The sequence below is a fragment of the Poecilia mexicana genome, unplaced genomic scaffold, assembly GCF_051168715.1.
Source record: "Poecilia mexicana isolate PSO_F unplaced genomic scaffold, ASM5116871v1 scaffold_11, whole genome shotgun sequence".
Taxonomy (NCBI): domain Eukaryota; kingdom Metazoa; phylum Chordata; class Actinopteri; order Cyprinodontiformes; family Poeciliidae; genus Poecilia; species Poecilia mexicana.
Genome location: NW_028263380.1, coordinates 20287018 through 20306790, shown reverse-complemented (window position 1 = coordinate 20306790; position 19773 = coordinate 20287018). Strand labels below are relative to the sequence as shown.

The 19773-nt window shown below is 37.3% G+C and overlaps 1 protein-coding gene across 2 annotated transcripts; it reads left to right on the top strand.

Annotated features, from left to right (window-relative positions):
- Nucleotides 1-259: 259 nt before the first annotated feature.
- Nucleotides 260-17856, top strand: LOC106908824 (uncharacterized). 2 transcript variants are annotated; one of them, XM_088009853.1, is made up of 3 exons: nt 260-1299; nt 3820-4653; nt 15909-17856. In XM_088009853.1, the coding sequence occupies exons 1-3, from the start codon at nt 1215-1217 to the stop codon at nt 17264-17266; spliced, it is 2277 nt and encodes a 758-aa protein (XP_087865979.1). In that variant the 5' UTR covers nt 260-1214; the 3' UTR covers nt 17267-17856. The 2 variants fall into 2 exon arrangements, with proteins under 2 accessions (XP_087865979.1, XP_087865978.1); XM_088009852.1 differs by lacking the exons at nt 260-1299; nt 3820-4653 and adding an exon at nt 9993-10207 and having other exon boundaries at nt 15516-17856.
- The last annotated feature ends 1917 nt before the right edge of the window (nt 17857-19773 follow it).

The following is a 19773-nucleotide window of genomic DNA, read 5'->3' as shown; positions in this document are numbered from 1 at the left end:
TTCTACTTTTTTTCTATTTAATCATAAAAAATCATAATCAGACAGAAAGAGAGTCATGGAACAGGAAGAGCAGGTTTCCTGAAGAAAGAGGAAGTTTCCAGCCTGCAGTGAATAAAAATAGTTCAGAGCAGGTTTCCTCAGAAGGGGAAGTAGAGAGAGAGAGAGAGAAGGGGGGGGGGGGGTTGCGCAACAACAGTATACAGGAAACTTGGCTGAAGCCTTTTATGGATATATTGCAGTTAAATATGATAGAGAAGAAGGAAATGGGGTTGGTGTCTTTCTCTGATTAAGGAAGGTATTTCACATGAAATAATTGAAAGGAAAGGAGATTTGGAGTATGTAGCAATTGAAATATGGGTAGAAGAGAAGGTAATATTGATTAGAAATTTTTACAATCCTTGTAAGAAGCTTGAAATAAGTAAACTTGAGGAGGCAGATATGAAATGAAATGTTATTTCAAGTATAGAAAATGGATGGATGGAAAAAGCAGATAGGTTGGCTAAGGAGGCTATTAAAAATAAGATATTGCAATGCCAGTAAAGTTATCTAAATCTGAAGGCAAAAGTATAGTTTGGAGAGAAAGCAAGAAGATATGGAAAAATAGGTGGGATATTGAAATAAATGGAAGGCATTTGTAAGATACAAAATACAGTTGATGTAGTAAGGATTAGAGGAATAAACAGGAGGGAGGAGATAATGATAAATAGAAGAACCGGGCACAGTTTCTTAAATGGAACTATTTTTAAGATGGGGAAACATCTTACTGGTTTATGTAGTTGGTGTGATACTGTAGAAACAATGGAACATGTTTTTATGAGTTGTAGAAAATATATAAATCAAAGAAGATTATTAAAACAGAAATACGTTTTAATGGGGAATTGAAATTTAAGAATGTGGTTGATCAGCTCAACAGTATTCGGGGGAAAAAAGAAGATTTTTTGTTTTGTTTTTTTAATTCTGGGATCATTATGAGAATTTGAGGTAGAGATATTGGGACCCGATAGATGGCAGTAGTGCAACAATAATGGATGCAAGCTGCCGTTGAAATCAAGAAGAAGAAGAAGAAAGAGGAGAAGGAGGAAGAAGACAGCACGCGGTCTGTCCTGTTGAATGTTTGAGTCTTTCTCTAAAAATATCTTCAGTCCGGCTTAAACTAGTTTATCAACGAGCGGTTAACTGCTGCTGAAGAAACATTTACAGAGTTTAAAGAAATCATGGTCAAGTCGGAGGAAGAGATGGATGATCAGCGCAGACTGCTGGATTTCTCCCGGACTCCCCGGATTATTTTACACCGAATAGGTAGGAAACAGCAGCGTTTGGATGCAGGTTAAGGTCTGCGCCTTTCTGTATGAGGATCATTTTAGTAAATGTTCTTTTCCCGTAAAAATGTTTTATTAGCCCTCGCGTGTAACTTTGTGTAACTCGGCCTCCTGGCATGCTTTTATTCACGTGTGCGAGTATCGCCGTGAGTTGTTGTGCGTCTCGTTTATCATTTCGTACAGCACCTAGTCTCTCTCTGTGTGTGTGTGTGTGTGTGTGTGTGTGTGTGTGTGTGTGTGTGTGCGTGCGTGCGTGCGTGCGCGCGTGCGCGCGCGCATAATAAATCATCCTTTTGTCACACAGCTATTCTGTAAGCTACTTATTGTGTACATAAAAACATGGTCAAGTCTGAAACGTTTGCACCAAAGTACACTTGTGTTTTTTTCCCATTGCTACTGCTAATTACCATTAGCATTAATGCTAAGTATGGCTAATGCGAAGTAGCAATACTGTTATGTTACGTGTACTGTTATGTCACCACGGTAAGCTGTGAGACGCATGGTGGTAGGAAGGGTACAACAAAGAACAATGATTTTGTGCGAGATTCTCATTTATTGGACCATAACAAACTCGCGGCACAACGTACGACACAACAGTTGGTCAACATGAGAACAGACACATTCTACTTGTCATGATATGAATTATCGAGTGAGGTCACACCACAGTGACCGATGGCTAAATTAGGGTTAGTGTGGGTTTTGATGTCTCCGATGTTTTTATCTTTTCATCTATTTATTTAAAAAAATAGACTTTAATCGGCTCTAGTTTAAAAACTACAACAACTAGACTCTTCAAACCTGGACTGGGTAATACTTCTCTAACAGCAGAATATTTAGAACCATGTTTGAGATTTGTGAAACTTTTATCTGATTTGTGAAACTTTTTCATGTTAAACTTTGAGAAATGGTGATTTCAGTCCCTGTTTTGCTTCTGGATCACACTAGACCTTCTGCAGCTCCAAAAGTACATCTAAACTCTTCAATCTTGGAGTGAATTATTTGTATGCCCCTGGCTAAACATTTTGAGCAGAATGAAAAGAAAACTCAAAATAAGCAAATGATTTTGTCAGATGTCCTGGTTTAATTTATTTATTCATAATCGAGTGTGTAACACTTACAAAAAGTTGATAACTTTCCCTTTTTCTCATAATCTCCATGATAAAATTGCACATTTCTTATTTGGTATGTTAAAGTTAAATGATTTGGTAATAACAATAAAATCAGCTAATAAAAAACATAAATTGGACAGTAAACAAGAATATTTACACTCTACAAATAATCCATATGCAGAATTCACTGTAACGTTTTTGTATTAATTCAGTTTATAGTTATTGGTTGTGTTTCAGTACAAATAATGAAAAAGTTTCACAAATCCCAAACCTGGTCCTAAATATTCTGCTACTAGTTGAGAATAATCCAGTGCTTGTTTGAAATGTCTAGGTGTTGTAGTGTTGGAGCTGGGTCAGTTCTAGCGTGGTCCAGATGCAAAAAAAGTGGTAAAATCAACCTTTATTGAGGTTTCACAACTCCGATAAAGGTTTCATAAAACCCAAATATGGTTTTAAATATTCTATTACAGTAGAATAATCCTGTCCAAATTTGAAGAGTCCAGGTGTTTCTAAACTAGAGTCAATTAAAGATGCGGAAGGTAGTGAAAAATTGGGTGGAATAGCCCTTTAGCCATTTCCCAAATCGGAAGCTAGAATTGGAAACCAACTTCAGCTTCGTGTAGACATGCCGGTCGGGAATAGATGTCTGACCAAGTATGAAAATTTAGAGTTTCATATATTGCCATGGTATCTGTGGTTGATCGAGGAAAGGATAATTTTCTTCTCTGTCTGGAGTGTGTATGTTGCTTCATGCTTCACGTCGAAGATCAACAAAACCCAGAAATACTGATGTGAAATAGACTTGGTGTTTGTTTTTTTTTTTTGTTTTTTTTTTACGCGCATATTATAGCGTGGCTCTTAAGAGTTACGCAATTGTACAAAACACAAATCGTACAAAACACAAAACAGAGTCGGTGGGGAGGTTGCGATTGTAATTCATGCTCGGTAGACTAGTAGCCTCTGGTGGATTATCAACATTGTTGGCTCACGACAGGCTGACGACGTCCCTCAATAAACCTGCTGCAACCTACATCTCATGTCTTTGGTCAACAATTTTTATTTTTGTCTTGTGATTTTGTCCCTCGCGCTGCATCAGGAAACAAAGTGCCGATTCTTCATGTTTGCTGTCATTAGTTTTGTCGTCATCGTCGTATTTGTCCACCGGAGTGGGAAAGAGAGTTTGTGGCGAAGTGTGAAATGAAAACGGGCCACATAAGCTGCACATGAGGAGACCCCTGGCCATAAGAGAAGTCTCCAAAGGTCAACTGGATATGTGAACTGATCTCTTTCCACACTTGAATTTTTTTTTTGTGTGATTTCTCTCTTAAATGATGAAAGTTTTTCATTTACTTCAATGAAGTCAATTCCTCTTTTTCTGTTTTCTTCTCCAGATTCTCTGCAGTGTAACATTTATAAGCAGGAGAGGAGATCCACTCTGGACCAGGAGGAGTTAGAACCTCTGCAGGTGAAACAAGAACAGGAAAAACCAGAAGATCAACAAATAAAACAAGAGCAGGAGGATCTAGAACATCATCAGATAAAAGTGGAAGTGGAAGAAGTTTACTGCAGTCAGGATGAAGAACAGATTGAGTTAAAACAGGAGACTGATACCTGCATGGTGATTCCTCTTTATGAACAAACATCTCTCACTGAATCAGAACCAAACAGGAACCAAGTCATCTTCCAGGAAGCTGCTGAAGCTGAGAACCAAAATCAGAAAAGAAGAAAACCTTTCTCATGTGTGACCTGTGGAAAGCGTTTTGCTTTCAGATCTACTTTTGAGGCTCACATGATGATTCACACAGGTGAAAAGCCTTTTTCATGTGTGAACTGTGGAAAAAGTTTTAGTCAAAAAACAAATTTAACTCGGCACATGATAATTCACACAGGTGAAAAGCCGTTTTCATGTGTGACCTGTGGAAAAAGTTTTAGACTAAAACGTCTATTAACTCAGCACATCAGGATTCACACTGGTGAAAAGCCATTTTCATGTGCGAACTGTGGAAAAAGTTTTAGTCTAAAACATTTTTTAACTCGGCACATGATGATTCACACAGGTGAAAAGCCGTTTTCATGTGTGAACTGTGGAAAAGGTTTTAGTCAAAAAACTAATTTAACTCGGCACATGATGATTCACACTGATGAAAAGCCGTTTTCATGTGTGAACTGTGGAAAAGGTTTTAGTCAAAAACGTTTTTTAACTCAGCACATGATGATTCACACAGGTGAAAAGCCGTTTTCATGTGTGACCTGTGGAAAAGGTTTTAGTCAAAAACCGAATTTAACTCGTCACATGATGATTCACACTGGTGAAAAGCCGTTTTCATGTGGTAACTGTGGAAAAAGTTTTTGTAGAAAACATCATTTAACTCAGCACATGATGATTCACAAAGGTGAAAAACTGTAGAACTATTTAACATGTATGTCCTGTGTTGAGGTTCACTATAAAAGTCATTTAGATGAAAAATGGAATTATACACAGGAGGGCTTTCTTGTTTTGCACTTTGAAATTTACTGTATAAAAAATTCTTTAATAGGTTTGTCTTTAAAGCAAAACTAGACTGAAACTGATCCTGTTATTTGTTTCAAATTATATTAACCAGTCTATGTAAAAGCTTTTCAAATAAATTAACCTGCCCTTTTACTTGGAAAATGCAACATTCAATATAAACATATTTTCCTTCATTGACTGTTCTTGATTATACAAATTATGTGTGATTATTATCTCCAATAACTTGGTGTGTTGTAGGGCTGTATAAATAAATCAATTTGGCGATATATATATATATATCGATATTTTCCGCCCTTGGAAAGTATCGATTTTTCATCCGCGAGTATCGATCCATTAAACCATAGGGGTCCATAGCCTGACGGCTCTTTTTAATGACTAGTTTGTTACGGCATAGCAGCAAGACTCCGCCTCCCTCAGTCTAACTTTCAACTCGAGCTTAAAGTGCACATTATAAACTACACACCAGTTTTTAAATTGTGTTAATAGGCCAAGTATAACCGGAGTTATGCTAAAATTAGTAAACCATATTTTTCCAAATGTCAGAGAAATGTCAAAAGCGCCGCCATTCCCCGGCTTTTCCGATTATGTGAGAGGGAATGAGCTTCCAAACGTACGAAACGAAACGAAACATTAGAGTCCTGTGTTTTTGGAAATGTAAAATCTTCAATAAATAACAATGGGCTGTATTTTGTTGCTGAGGAACGAAGTAAAGTTGCGCCAGTAACCGTGAAGGAGAAGCGGAAAGGAGTAGCGGCGCGAACGGAGCAGCTGCAAAAGCAGTGAAATCACGAAATTAATGCAAATTTTGACTGGTAGCATTCACTTCGTAATTAGTTTTTAGCTTAGCGGCTTCTGTTCTGTATATAAAGGAATACCTGAAGAATGAACATGGGTTGATAACATCCGGGCGCGCAGTGGCGCTTGTGTTTTGAGCAGGAAGACGAAGAGGGAAAAACCCGCAGCCGGAATCCGCGGCGCAGTGAGGATTTCCATGATACCAATGGCTGATCGATCATTCTTATTAGCAACAGACAAAGAGTATCAGAGACTGAGAGTACTATGAGATGCTGGCAGTCTGAGAGGCAGCTACTTAGAGATCCAAGCAGGGGAATAGCGGCGCTGCGTAGCTGCAGGGAGTCAATCACTACGGGGTGAGGCGGAGCCACTACTTTAGCAGTTAGTAGTAAACAGCTTACAGCTACGGCTAACTCCGGGAGACAAGGTAGAAAAGCCTTTTTCTCCATAGTCCAAAAGACTGCATTTGTGGCTGCATTTTTACTCCAAAATGCAGCCACAGTGTCCAAAAGAAAAAACATAAGTGCAATCATTTGAACAGAGGCTGATAATCTCCCCACTCTGCTCCTGGATTACAGTTTAAACTTTTGAGTTTTATGTCAAATCCACATGAATTAAATGACAGAAACTAATTCTCTCACTGCGTCTTTGATTCATTTTGTCCAGCTGCAGACTGTTAGACTGTCCAATCAGAGTCAGGTATTGTGTAGTTGGTGCTTTTAATCAGTTTTCAGTTCACTAAATTCAAGTCTATGGAACACAAAATGTCACTAAAATCACTCTGTCCTTCTAAAATCTTTCAGAAAATCTTAAAAATGCACTGAATTGTAGCGAATTGTATCGCTAAACAAATATCAAGATACATATCGTATTGTGACCAGAATATCGTATACCGTATCGTATCGTGAAATTATTGTATCACTACACCCCTAGTGTGTTGCTTGTCTTAGTTGTATATTTTTTCTATTTTCTGCTGTGGCTGTTTTCCATTAAAGATCACCATCTTTTTTTAAAGTTGAAGCTAATTTAATCTCTACGCATATAGATATAAGTTTGATTAAGTCCTTGCAAAGTCACTTGATCACTTGCATTTCCTTTGAAAATGCAGTGAGAGACTGATACCTGCATGGTGGTTCCTGTTTATGAACAAACATCTCACACTGAATCAGAACCAAATAGGAACCAAGTCAGGAACCAGGAAGCTGCTGAAGCTGAGAACCAAAATCAGAAAAGAAGAAAACCTTTCTCATGTGCCATCTGTGAAAAACGTTTTGCTTTCAGATCTGCTTTTGAGGCTCACATGAGAACTCATATGGGTGGAAAGCCGTTATACTATTATAATAACCATTACTTATTAGTTACTCTTATTATAATCATGATGTGAGTTATTACAGACATTTCTGGAAATCTAATTATTTGACACCATGTTACAGTTACTTCTTTCACCTGTAAGTATTTCCACAAGTGTAAGAGTAAGTGTAAATATTCTTATAATCAAACCAACATCAACCACTGGTTAAACCAATATTAATTATTGGCTTATTTCTAAGTTATTGTTATTAATTTAAGTATTTTACTCTGGGTTTTATCCAATTACTCAAAATGTTTAGATTTTATTCTTTAAACCTTTAATGCTCTGAGATGAGCAATCTGAACTATTTTTATTCACTGCAGGCTGGAAACTTCCTCTTTCTTCAGGAAACCTGCTCTTCCTGTTCCATGACTCTCTTTCTGCCTGACTATGATTTTTTTATGATTAAATAGAAAAAAGTAGAATTAAAGCAAAGTTTGCAGGACACTATAACAACACACACAATCAGATTAATTTTATTACCGTCTGACTCTACTGTTGGGTCTTTATGTCACCTGTATAATTAGTTTTAAAGATAACTTTATTTATTGTTACTATTAAACTAAAATCTCCAGCATGGGGAAGTGGGATGAGCTCGACTTTTCTCGACAAGCTAACGCGAGACCACAGGCTCTTCTCCTGCTTAAAATCCAGATTTTTTTTCCACAACATAACAAAAAGTTGAGTTTTAAACATGAAGGATGAAGGGGCTGATGAAGATGATGCTTAAAATAATTAATAAACATAAACTGTTTTCTGATTGAAGTTTTTTTCAGTGTTACCTGATGCAGATGGGTATCACATTTCCTTAATGAATAAAATTCCCAAAATGCTTAATGGAGGAAAGATAAGTATTTATAATTGGATAAGTTTTTTTTTTTACAATCAAAAACAGAACATACTAAAATTGGTCGGTGTTCTCAAATCTGTAAAATATCTGATAGGTTTGTCTTTTAAGCAAAATATGGAAATTGACGCTTTCATTTGTTTCAAATTATATTAATCAGTCTAACTACCTATTTAATAATAAATAAATCCATTCGTACTTTACAGTAAATGCAAAATTCACTACACTAACTTTTATGGATTGATTGTATAAAGTATGTGTGATTGTCTTCAATAATTTGATGTTTCTCTCAACTTAGTTGTAACAATATTTTGGTCTTTCCTGCTGAGCGGTCTTCTGTGAAAGATTGTCCTTTTTATATTAAAACGGATTATGTGTCTTTAGATAGATCTAAAATTTATACTAATGTCTTAGGAGCTAATTAAATGTAATGTTTCATTTGGGAATAAAGGTTTAGAGTTTTTCTTTAGCATGTTTATCACCTTATATTTCAGCCCAGTAGATGGTGGCAGTAGACCTGTTGCCACTGTGGTTCATGTAACCGACGGTCTTGTGCTAAATTCTGTTTCCCTGCGTCGGGAGCGAGCATTGCAGCCAGAGAGGCGGATCTGACCATTTTCACGGCACTTCTGATCGATTTCTCAGTAAAATAGAACTCATATAATCATGTAAAGGTTGTAACATTCGTTTTAATCAGCAGCTGCTGTTTTTAAAAGAAGCAATAACAAAACGTAAAATAAATTAATAAACGAGGTCTTATGTGGAAATCTTCTTACACTCTTTTCTGTTATTCTAAACGCCAAGATAATTTTTCCAACTTTTGTCACTTAAGCCACCAAACACAGGTTTCCAACATGTTGTGTGTTTTTAGAATTTTTCATTCCTCATATAACAGGATGGAAACTGGATGACAGCAGGGCATCAAAAATTAAGACTTACTGAAAAGAGTGTAGACTTTCTGGTAAATCTTGTTCTAATGCAAAATATGACAGATTACTGGATTAAGAGGAAATTTCTAGTATACTACATGTTATCACACAACAATTTTTGAGAATTTCTTACTCTTCATTTACCAAAGTTATGGGGGAGGAGAGGAGAGAATGGATATTTCAGCTGCCTGAAATAATCCGTTCCCCCTCCATAAAATGGGAACACATTAATCTACCTGCAAGTCCTTAACTGAGTTTAATCTTTCTTTCATAAACAACAAATTATGTGAATATGGTAACATTTGCTCTTTATTTGCCAAAGTTATGAGGGGGCTCTGTCGCTGCAATTCTCGGTATAACACCTGCACGCCCTCCTTAAAAACAGCCTGATGGCACCCTCTGGTGGACAAACGGTGGAAACTGAAAAGGAAAACAAACTAACCCCACCAACTAGTACCCCACACACACAAACTCAAAGACCTTCGCATAAATGTTTAGCCGTTGAACTGGATCGTTCAAGCTAATTTTGTATTGGCAGCTTTACAAATCTTTTACATTACATTACAAAGACATGGTAAGACAAACCTTTATCTTGGCTTTTTTCTGTTATTCCTCTTTCTTTTCTCCCTCCCTGAAGGATAAGTCCGTTTTTGAGACATTGTTTTTCTAACGGAGTTTTGGACCTTTGGTCTGCTGCTCGTTGCACGGCAGCTCGTTACCGGCGAAGCGTGCGGTACCTACCGCTGCCACCAGGGGGCCCCAAGAGCAGTTTTTTTTTCTTTTTATGCATAAAATAATTATTTCTACATACATTATCAAATATATATTGTAGCAAAAACAAATCAGGTTATAGTGAGATTGCGTCTTTTTGATATTATAATTACATAGAAATTATTACTAAAGAAAAAAAAAATTGCTCCACTAAGGGGGCCCCTTGGTGGTCTTGGGGCCCTACGCGGCTGCTTAGTTTACTTGAGCCGGCCCTGGGTTGCCGGTCTGAACGCCCCCTCTCCCCCATCCGTCTCAGCTGTTGAGTCCTTGGGCAAAATACTTCACCCGATTTGCTCGTATTATCCAGAAGGGGGCGGTAATGCAACAATGTGAATGCCGACAATCATAAAATCCCAAGGAAGAAGAATAGGAGGAAGAACAAGATGGCGCACGGTTTGCTTTGTTGAATTTTCGAGAGTTTGTCTAAACGAGTTTCTCAACGAGCAGTTAATCCTGCTGAAGAAACTTTCACAGAGTTTAAAGGAATAATCGTCAAAGTCGGAGGAAGAGATGGATGATCAGCGCAGACTGCTGGATTTCTCCCGGACTCCCCGGATTATTTTACACCGGATAGGTAGGAAACACCAGCGTTTGGATTTAGGTTAAGGTCTAAATGTATGAAGATTTCTGTACAAGGATCATTCTAGTAACTGTTCCCCTCCCGTATAAATTAACACAGACGTCACAATTATGCTGTGGAAATGGCTAATTCATGTAGAGATAAAATGGAGCCAGTAACCTCAGTTGTTTAAGTTTTTATGCTTCTCCCTCCTGTATTAATAAAGAGAGTTACATTACAAAACAGGAAAAATACAGTTGAATTGAGTTTCAGCTTCCAGCACGACAACGATTATAAACATAAAGCAAAGCGATGGTTTAAAACAGTGGTCCCCAAGCCCCGGGCCGCGGATGGGAACCGGTCCGTGGACCAATTGGTACCGGGCCATGCAAGAAATAATTAAATATTTCTGTTTTATGTATTATTTTTATTTATCCCAGACCGGTAGGTGAGTCCCACATTACAAGCCCGCTAACATGCGGCGACCGGTGTTATAGATCAACTGGTTGCTAAATCAACTGGTTGAAACCTATGCGCACCGCAGTTGTTTCCAAATTGTAGGTGGCTGTGTCGATGCCTGTTGAAAAATGCTACTTGCATGAAAACCGTTTGCAAAACTTTACTATAAATCCCGTTGGACGCTTATATGTTTAATGTTGCATGTTAAAATTATGTTTCAAAACAATTTTCTAAAGAAAACACCGCATTTGAGCATAACCAGATAAATGAATAACGCAATCCCACTTGCATTCAAGTTCACCAGAATACATTAATTCTAACTCATGAATAGTCTCAATGTAAACCTAAGTGGATAGTTTCTGCTTTTTATAACCATCACTGAATCAGAAAAACATTGGAATTGACTCTCAAGTACCTGTTATGCGAGTTGCTTACATTACATAGAAGCAAAATGTAAATAGTAAGTTGTTTAGAAACACTTACTACTTACTAAGTGTCGCTAAGCAATGAGGTGGTTATCATCATATTTAATAAAATTTAACTCACATACCTGATGGTGTTGCTTGTGGTGTTTACGTGTCCAAATGGAAAGGAATATCAAGTAATGTCGATAAGTTGTACTGTAATAAAATCTCATCTAAATGATATAAAGTTAACAGCTAATGTTGTTGGTGGTGATATCCAAACTGACTAGCCGAAATTATAATTATAAACGTTCCTACATTACTGTCAGATACCACCAACAGATTATGAGCCATATCTACAGTATTTGTCCGTGTGTTCTCTACTGGGAAACAGTTTGCAAGCTGTTGACGAAGGGAAATCAAATTAAAACAGAACGAGCCGCAGCATTAAGATTAAGATTAACTAGTGTTGAGAACGAGAGTCTCAATCGATGAATCATAATTTGTATTGACACACGGAGCATAAAATCAGCCAAGAAAAGCATTCAGACTTTACTTATTTTATTAACTTTCAGCGCTGAAAGGAGACACTTTACCATTACATCCGAGAAGAGTTTCTAAAAAAGTCTGTGCAGCGTCTGAGGAGAAAGAGGAGGGTAGCTGATTATATGGACGGAAGACACTCCCTGAAATCACACCATGTCTCTGTGGCCTGATAAGTTTCTGTTTCTCGTGAGAAATTGACCTTGGTGTCTAACAGAATCAAAAAATGTAACTCTTTACTATGGGCCCTTTGTCTAACAGCGTGTGACTCTTTCTCGGCTTTGGTAAAGCATCTCAACACTAGTGACAGCCAAACGGGGTCCTCAACGCAGATGTTTGTAAAAAATTAGGTGGCTTTGTCGTTTCCTGATCAAAACGCGACAAACGTAAATAAACAGATATGAAAATGTCTCTACTTTCTCTAAGAGCTCTTCAAAACATAATGGTATGAAGGAACATTGAAGAATACATTAAAAGGTCACTAAAATATACCCCACTTCAAAGAAGACTGTACTAAACAGAATTTGTACTACCACCCAACATTGTTAGAGTAATGACGATCGTTTTACGTCTGTTCAGTCTTATGTTGACTGACATGCTCTGCAAACGTATCAATAAATATAAACAGTTATAATATCATGTAAACTAATTCATTGTTTATTTAATGAAAGCCACATTATTTCATTTTCACTTTAAGACTTCACTCGGCTGCAGAAGCAAAGCTGTGCACCTTGGTAATCTGACAATATTCTTACAGTTAAAGTTTGTCTGGCAAACCTGTTAAACAACACTACCTCCAAAATGTTGGCAGCAAGTGAATTATATTATTTATTTTTGTAGACAATAAAATAGACTGGTCCAAAAAGGGAAACAGACGATGGCGCTGCTAACTAATTCGTACCAGCGGTCGCTGAGTTCCAAGAGCGCCGTTTTAACTACCAAGCTATGACGATAGCTGAGAGTCCGATGTTCCTAGCTGTCATTGATTGTCATATAACGGACACCCCACACTTTAAGAACCAGGCCTGGATTAATTGGTGGCACTTTCAGAATCTCAGTTCGAGTGAAAATTTTAACCTGTTTCTGATGTAAAAGTATATAAGACAATTGTTTTTTCAGCGATGTCTCATATGGTTGAGAATTACGGCCACTTGATGAAAAGAATAAAGACGAGAAAAAATATCAACAATAAGGAAGAAATGACACTGCCACATAGATCTGCGGTAGCCATGTCTTCTGTAAATGAGCTAGGAAATAAAGTGTAGCGTTACAGAAAGAGTTAAAAAGATTTCGCTATAGTTTCTGTGGATACCTATTTGAAATATCACAATATGAGGAATATGTGGAAAAATTACACAGCCAGTCGATCTTTTTAAACATTTAATTTTTAATCCCAAGGCTCTTCAACATTTATGTCGGCTTTCAGGGAATAATCTTTGCTTTGAGATCTGCTCATTCCACATCGAGATCTATTTCGATCTTCCTTTGACGAGTTTCAACCTCTGAAGCAACACATAAGTCAGGACAAGTTCTGCGTAATTTACATGTTTTGATGATGTTGCACATAAACTTTTATTTAAAAAAAAGCGAAATACCATATTAGACCAGTAAAGTCTTTCTAATTAGTTATTCCCGAGATCTTAGTGGTTGTTTTACGGAATTGGATGGTATTTTTGCAAAGATTTGTAGTTCTTTAGGCTTATTGCATTGTTTACTTCCTGGTTCGGTAAAGGGGTCCTAAAAAGCCACGCCCACAGAAACATCAGTCTTTTCCAGCTGCCACCAGCAGTTGATTTAGCCACCAGTTGATCTATAATGCCGGCTGCTAATGAGGCAATGAAGCTTCAAGCTGCTTCGCCACATAGAGACCCAGCAGGCTGTGGATATAAGCAACACTTCGGGTGTCATTGTCTCTCATCACTTCCAGATGGGACCGTCTCGTTACAGAGAAACAAGCTCAGGGCTCCCGTTAGTCAAGTTAAAATGAGTAAAAATTTTCACAAAAGTAAAATGTTTGTTTTTGTGGTGCATATGGATGATATTTTGAAGGGATATGTAAACGTTACCATAGCAACCAGAGTCAGAGCATTTGGGCAGTGGTCGAGAGGAGATGAGTAGAGCTTGTGAGTCTTAAGTCTGGTTTAGACGGCAAGATTTAAGGATTGTCGACCGATTCTCCAAACCTCTGTGACTACAGAGCTGATAAAAGAACAACAGGTTTGATCGGTTCGTGTTCAGCCACAAGGCAGGAGCAACACGAACCGATTCCACGCACGAACATCCCGATTCCAGAGGATAATCCAATAAAACCCCCAACATGCCATACGGGAATTTAGAATGACCAAATGTAGAATGATTACAATGTAGAAACAATAGTGACAGTCTGTGGAGTCATTTTAAGAGATAAAAGACGAAACAAAAAGAAAAGGCGGTGGATAAAAGATGACGGGAGCAGCTGCTCTATTTGCTGCACTATGATTTGGAGGTGACTATGTTTTTTCATAGTTAACATTTTTAACTGAATAAACATAACAAACATATATAATAATGACTTTTACATATAATAATAAACATTTCCACATTTCTCTAATATCCACCGGACTCTCAGTTGCGCGATATGTCAGCTGTTTGGGATTTTCTTCTTTTGGTTACAAGAATAAGAGTCTCTCTGCATAATAATCTAAAAATTAATCTAATATTGGTCTAAATAGTGAGAACTGTACAGTTTCTGAAAAATAAGTTAAAGAGTAACTAATAAACTAGAGTCTCTGGATTCCAAGTTTGTTCTAATTCCTTTTCGGGGTTAAAAGTGAGTACTCCACAGTTTCTAACAAAATAAAAAGAGGAAAGGACACATTGGTGCACATGGAAACATTCAGACAAAACAAAGACATGAGTGAAGGCGGTGATGTCACAGGGCCATAAAACCACGTGGCTCAGCCTCCTGGCAGAAGTATGATAAGATGTTATCAAGGAATGTCCTTGGGAGTGCTCAGCTCCACAGCTGCATGGAAACAGGAGGGGGTGAGGTGGGAAGGAGCGTTATGTTTACATATCTTCCAGGAGATTGGAAATATGCAGCATTCACAAGGCAACACGGGAAAAGCCAATTTGGATACAGAAAGTCTTCGGTCGGGTAGATTATAAATTTCAATCTCCCCTAAAGTCTCTCCGCTACATCTCAGTTCCCATTTATCCAGATTAGTTTAATCGTTCTACTGAGCTGAAACTAGCAACTTCTCCAAGATCGATTCCATCCTGTTAGAGTTTTTCAGTCCTCAGCTGGGCTGCGAGTCTCAGCAAGACTCGCATCCAACTTGAGTCTCTGTCCACACCAACAGTCTGACTTTTCGCTAGTTCAGCCAAGTCCGTCACAAATTTGTCGATCAGCCACAAGCCCCAATCAGCAGAAATCCTGTTATCATGAATGAATCCAGGGTGAATCCTGCTGGGTGTGTCCCTGCAGGACAAGAGGGCTCTCCTGTGCCTAGACTTCTCGTTGAGAAAATTTGATCCATTTCATTGAGAGACCGGTTGACCAGATCCATTTGGATCTTTGCCCATTTGGAGGATGTGCAAAGAAAGGCTCCAAAAATAAAGAAAAAGACAAGACAAAAACAGAGCAAGCAGGGCAGGCGAGGGCAGCCTTTTTCTGGGTTCATTCAACCCAGAACAGGAATCAAACCTATACTAACAAGAGATTCAGAAAAACTTCTACTAGTTTGTAAATTCCAGATTATTGGTCAAAACAGGAATCGACAAGTCCGACTTTTTAAAAATCTGTTATCAGGAATCAGAATACTGCAGTCGGGGAACCCAAGTTTATCTGGTGATTTCTCTCCCAAGCTATGAAATTCTTTTCTCATTTACTTCAATAAAATCAATAATTCTTCATTTTCCTCTGTTTTATTGTCTAGATTTCCTGCAACATAACATTTATGAGGAGGAGATATGTAACCAGGAAAGGAGCTTCAATCCGGACCAGGAGGAGTTAGAACCTCTGCAGGTGAAACAAGAACAAGAAGAACCAGAAGATCAGCAGATAAAAGTGGAAGAGAAAGAAGTTTACTGCAGTCAAGGTGAAGAACAGGTTGAATTAAAACAGGAGACTGATACCTTCCTGGTGGTTCCTGTTGATGAGCAAACAAACCAAACTGAAGCAGAACCAAACAGGAACCAAGTCATCTTCCAGGAAGCTGCTGAGGCTGAGAACCAGAATCAAGAAAGAAGAAAACCTTTCTCATGTGAGACCTGTGGAAAATGTTGTAGTCTAAAATGGAATTTAACTCAGCACATGATGATTCACACAGGTGAAAAGCCGTTTTCTTGTGGGAACTGTGGGAAAAGTTTTAGACAAAAACGGCTATTAACCCAGCACATGATGATTCACACTGGTGAAAAGCCGTTTTCATGTGGGAACTGTGGGAAAACTTTTAGACAAAAACGGCTATTAACCCAGCACATGATGATTCACACTAATGAAAAGCCGTTTTCTTGTGGGAACTGTGGGAAAAGTTTTAGACAAAAACAGCAATTAACCCAGCACATGATGATTCACACTGATGAAAAGCCGTTTTCTTGTGGGAACTGTGGAAAAGGTTTTATTCAAAAACCGAATTTAACTCGGCACATGATGATTCACACAGGTGAAAAGCCGTTTTCATGTGTGACCTGTGGAAAAAGTTTTAGTCAAAGACGGAGTTTAATTGAGCACATCAGGATGCACACTGGTGAAAAGCCGTTTTCATGTGGGAACTGTGGGAAAAGTTTTAGACAAAAACAGCTATTAACCCAGCACATCAGGATTCACACTGATGAAAAGCCGTTTTCTTGTGGGAACTGTGGAAAAAGTTTTATTCAAAAACCGAATTTAACTCGGCACATGATGATTCACTCTGGTGAAAAGCCGTTTTCATGTGTTAGCTGTGGTAAAAGTTTTAGATTAAAACGTCTATTAACCCAGCACATCAGGATTCACACAGGTGAAAAGCCGTTTTCTTGTGGGAACTGTGGGAAAAGTTTTAGACAAAAACAGCAATTAACCCAGCACATGATGATTCACACTGATGAAAAGCCGTTTTCTTGTAGGAACTGTGGAAAAGGTTTTATTCAAAAACCGAATTTAACTCGGCACATGATGATTCACACAGGTGAAAAGCCGTTTTCATGTGTGACCTGTGGAAAAAGTTTTAGTCAAAGACAGAGTTTAATTGAGCACATCAGGATTCACACTGATGAAAAGCCGTTTTCTTGTAGGAACTGTGGAAAAGGTTTTATTCAAAAACCGAATTTAACTCGGCACATGATGATTCACTCTGGTGAAAAGCCGTTTTCATGTGTTAGCTGTGGTAAAAGTTTTAGATTAAAACATCTATTAACCCAGCACATCAGGATTCACTCTGGTGAAAAGCCGTTTTCATGTGTTAGCTGTGGTAAAAGTTTTAGATTAAAACATCTATTAACCCAGCACATCAGGATTCACACAGGTGAAAAGCCGTTTTCATGTGTGACCTGTGGAAAAAGTTTTAGACAAAAACAGCTATTAACCCAGCACATCAGGATTCACACTGATGAAAAGCCGTTTTCTTGTGGGAACTGTGGAAAAGGTTTTATTCAAAAACCGAATTTAACTCGGCACATGATGATTCACACAGGTGAAAAGCCGTAGAACTATTTTCCATGTATGTCCTGTGTTGAGGTTCACTATAAATGTCATTTAGATGAAAACTGCAGTTATACACTGCAGGGCTTTCTTCTTTATAAAGTGGAGAAATGGTTTAATTTTCTAATTTGTTAAATGTGATCATTTGGTTCTTGACATTTGGATACTTTAAGATGTACAATATGAACTTGAAGGATTGATTTGTGAATGAGATTTACTTTAATGAAATTTTAATCCAAAAGAAAATGTGCTGTTGTGCACTAATTGTAGATTTTCATTAATTGTTTTGCACTTTGAAATTTACTGTATTAAAAACTTCTTTGATAGGTTTGTCTTTAAAGCAAAACTAGACTGAAACTGATGCTGTTATTTGTTCCAAATTATATTAACCAGTCTAAGCTTTTCAAATAAATTAATCTTCCCCTTTACTTAGAAAATGCAATATTCAATGTAAACATTTTTCTTCTTTGATTGTTCTTGATTGTTCAAAGTATGTGTGATTATTGTCTCCAATAATTTGGAGTGTTGCTTGTCTTAGTTGTATATTTTTTCTATTTTCTGCTGTGGCTGTTTCCTATTAAAGATCACTATCTACATATATAGATATGTGTTTAAGTCCTTACAAAGTCACTTGATGACTTGCATTTCCTTTTCAAAATGCAGTGGGTGCTGAACGCTACTGCTGAAATTTGCATAAATATTTTAGTTCAATTGCAGAATCATAGTTACAAAGGTAAAGTATATAGAATAATTTTGGGATTAAAGAAAGCAATGACTTTTAACCCATAGTGCAGTAAAGGTATAAGCTAACATTAGTTAAAAAGAAAACTGTTAGCTTAAATATCTATATCATGTTGGCTTAAACTAGCGTGTTGGTTAACACGACTTAACCCATTAAATAAGGGAGGTTTAATTTTTAGGTAAAAATCATCTAAAAATTTAATGTTAGCTTAAATTCTATCATTACCATCTTGCGGTATGTTAGCATATAGCATGTTGGATAACATTAACTCGGTGCATTCTGTAAGTTAAGCTTAGCTTTTTTTGTCCCAATTAAACAAAAACTAATGTTAGCTTAAATGCTACATCATGTTAGATAATATGGAGTTCCATTTGTGTCAAAAATAAGTAGAAGGCATATGTGTAGATGTCGTTGGTCTATATTGTTGCTATGTGTCATTGGTCTATGTCGTTGGTCTATGTTGCATGTAGATGACGCATATGAATATGTTGCATATGTCTATGTTGCATTCGCTGCATATGTGTTTGCTGAATATGTAGATGTTGCATATGTCTATGTTGCATATGCGTTCGCTGCATATGTGTTCGCTGCACATGTCTATGTTGCATATGTCTATGTTGCATATGCGTTCGCTGCATATGTGGTTCATGTCGTTTGTCCATGTCGTTGGTATTGCCTGTTCTCTTCGCCATTAAAAAATCTTGAAGTATGTCATGTCTGATCAAAGTGTTTAATAGATATCACAAAAGTGTTGGTCTTTCAATATCAGTGGTTTCAATAAAATTGTTTTCAAAATGCTTAGATTTCTACCCTGTATTTTCTTTAGGCATTAGTCAGGGCAGCTAACAAGGTCGAGGGGTCCTGGCCCAGTGAAGGGGGCGCTAAATTTCTTTTTAAATATGTGATATATCTTCATTTTTAAGAAGAATTTTCACTGTCGGCATGTATTTGAACTTCTCTCTTTTATTTACTTCAGCACGCAGCTCACAGTTTTAAACAAATTCTGTAGTTTTCGGCGTACTTCTAAATCTGCTCCTTAGTCGCATCTTTTTGGGCCTTCTACTGCCTCTAGTGACGTGGGGTGGTAACACAACTAATATAATTACATTACTAAATCAAAATGCCACAAAGTATTTATTATTAATTCTGGCATTAGGATAATAATAATAATAATAATTATTATTATTATTAATAATAATGTGCCTGTGCAAATAACAAACTGGATTCCAAAAAAGGTGGGACAACCAGGGTTGTTAAACAGATATAAGCAAAAATTCACATTTTTGTTTTTACGGTGCCACGTATATTATTTTGAGAGACTTTTTATTGGTAGACTCTTATATATAGGAAAAAATAAGATAAAACTATTTAATCTATCAAGGTGGAAATTTTCCTTTGGCTCTAAAACGATAAATCATATTCATAGAATCACATTATCAACAATTTGTGAATAGAGCAAAACACTTAGCACGCTATAGGTAAATGTTATTTAGTTTGGTTAAGAATAATTATTGCACTGTCAATAAATGACGTCTAATACATATTCTTAGTTGCCAAAAGAACACAGTAACATCTTCATGAGCTCAGAGGGTCAAACTGATGAATAAAGAGGATGGATGCTCCCTGCTAAAGTATTCCTGCCATCTTCCATGTTCTTTCAGCAAACAGTTGAGACAGAGTTGTTTCTGGTTTCTGTTAATCTGCAGCTCATGTGACCAAACCAGCCGAGGAGATGAAAAGTTAAAACTTGAGTTAAAATGTTGTTTTAACT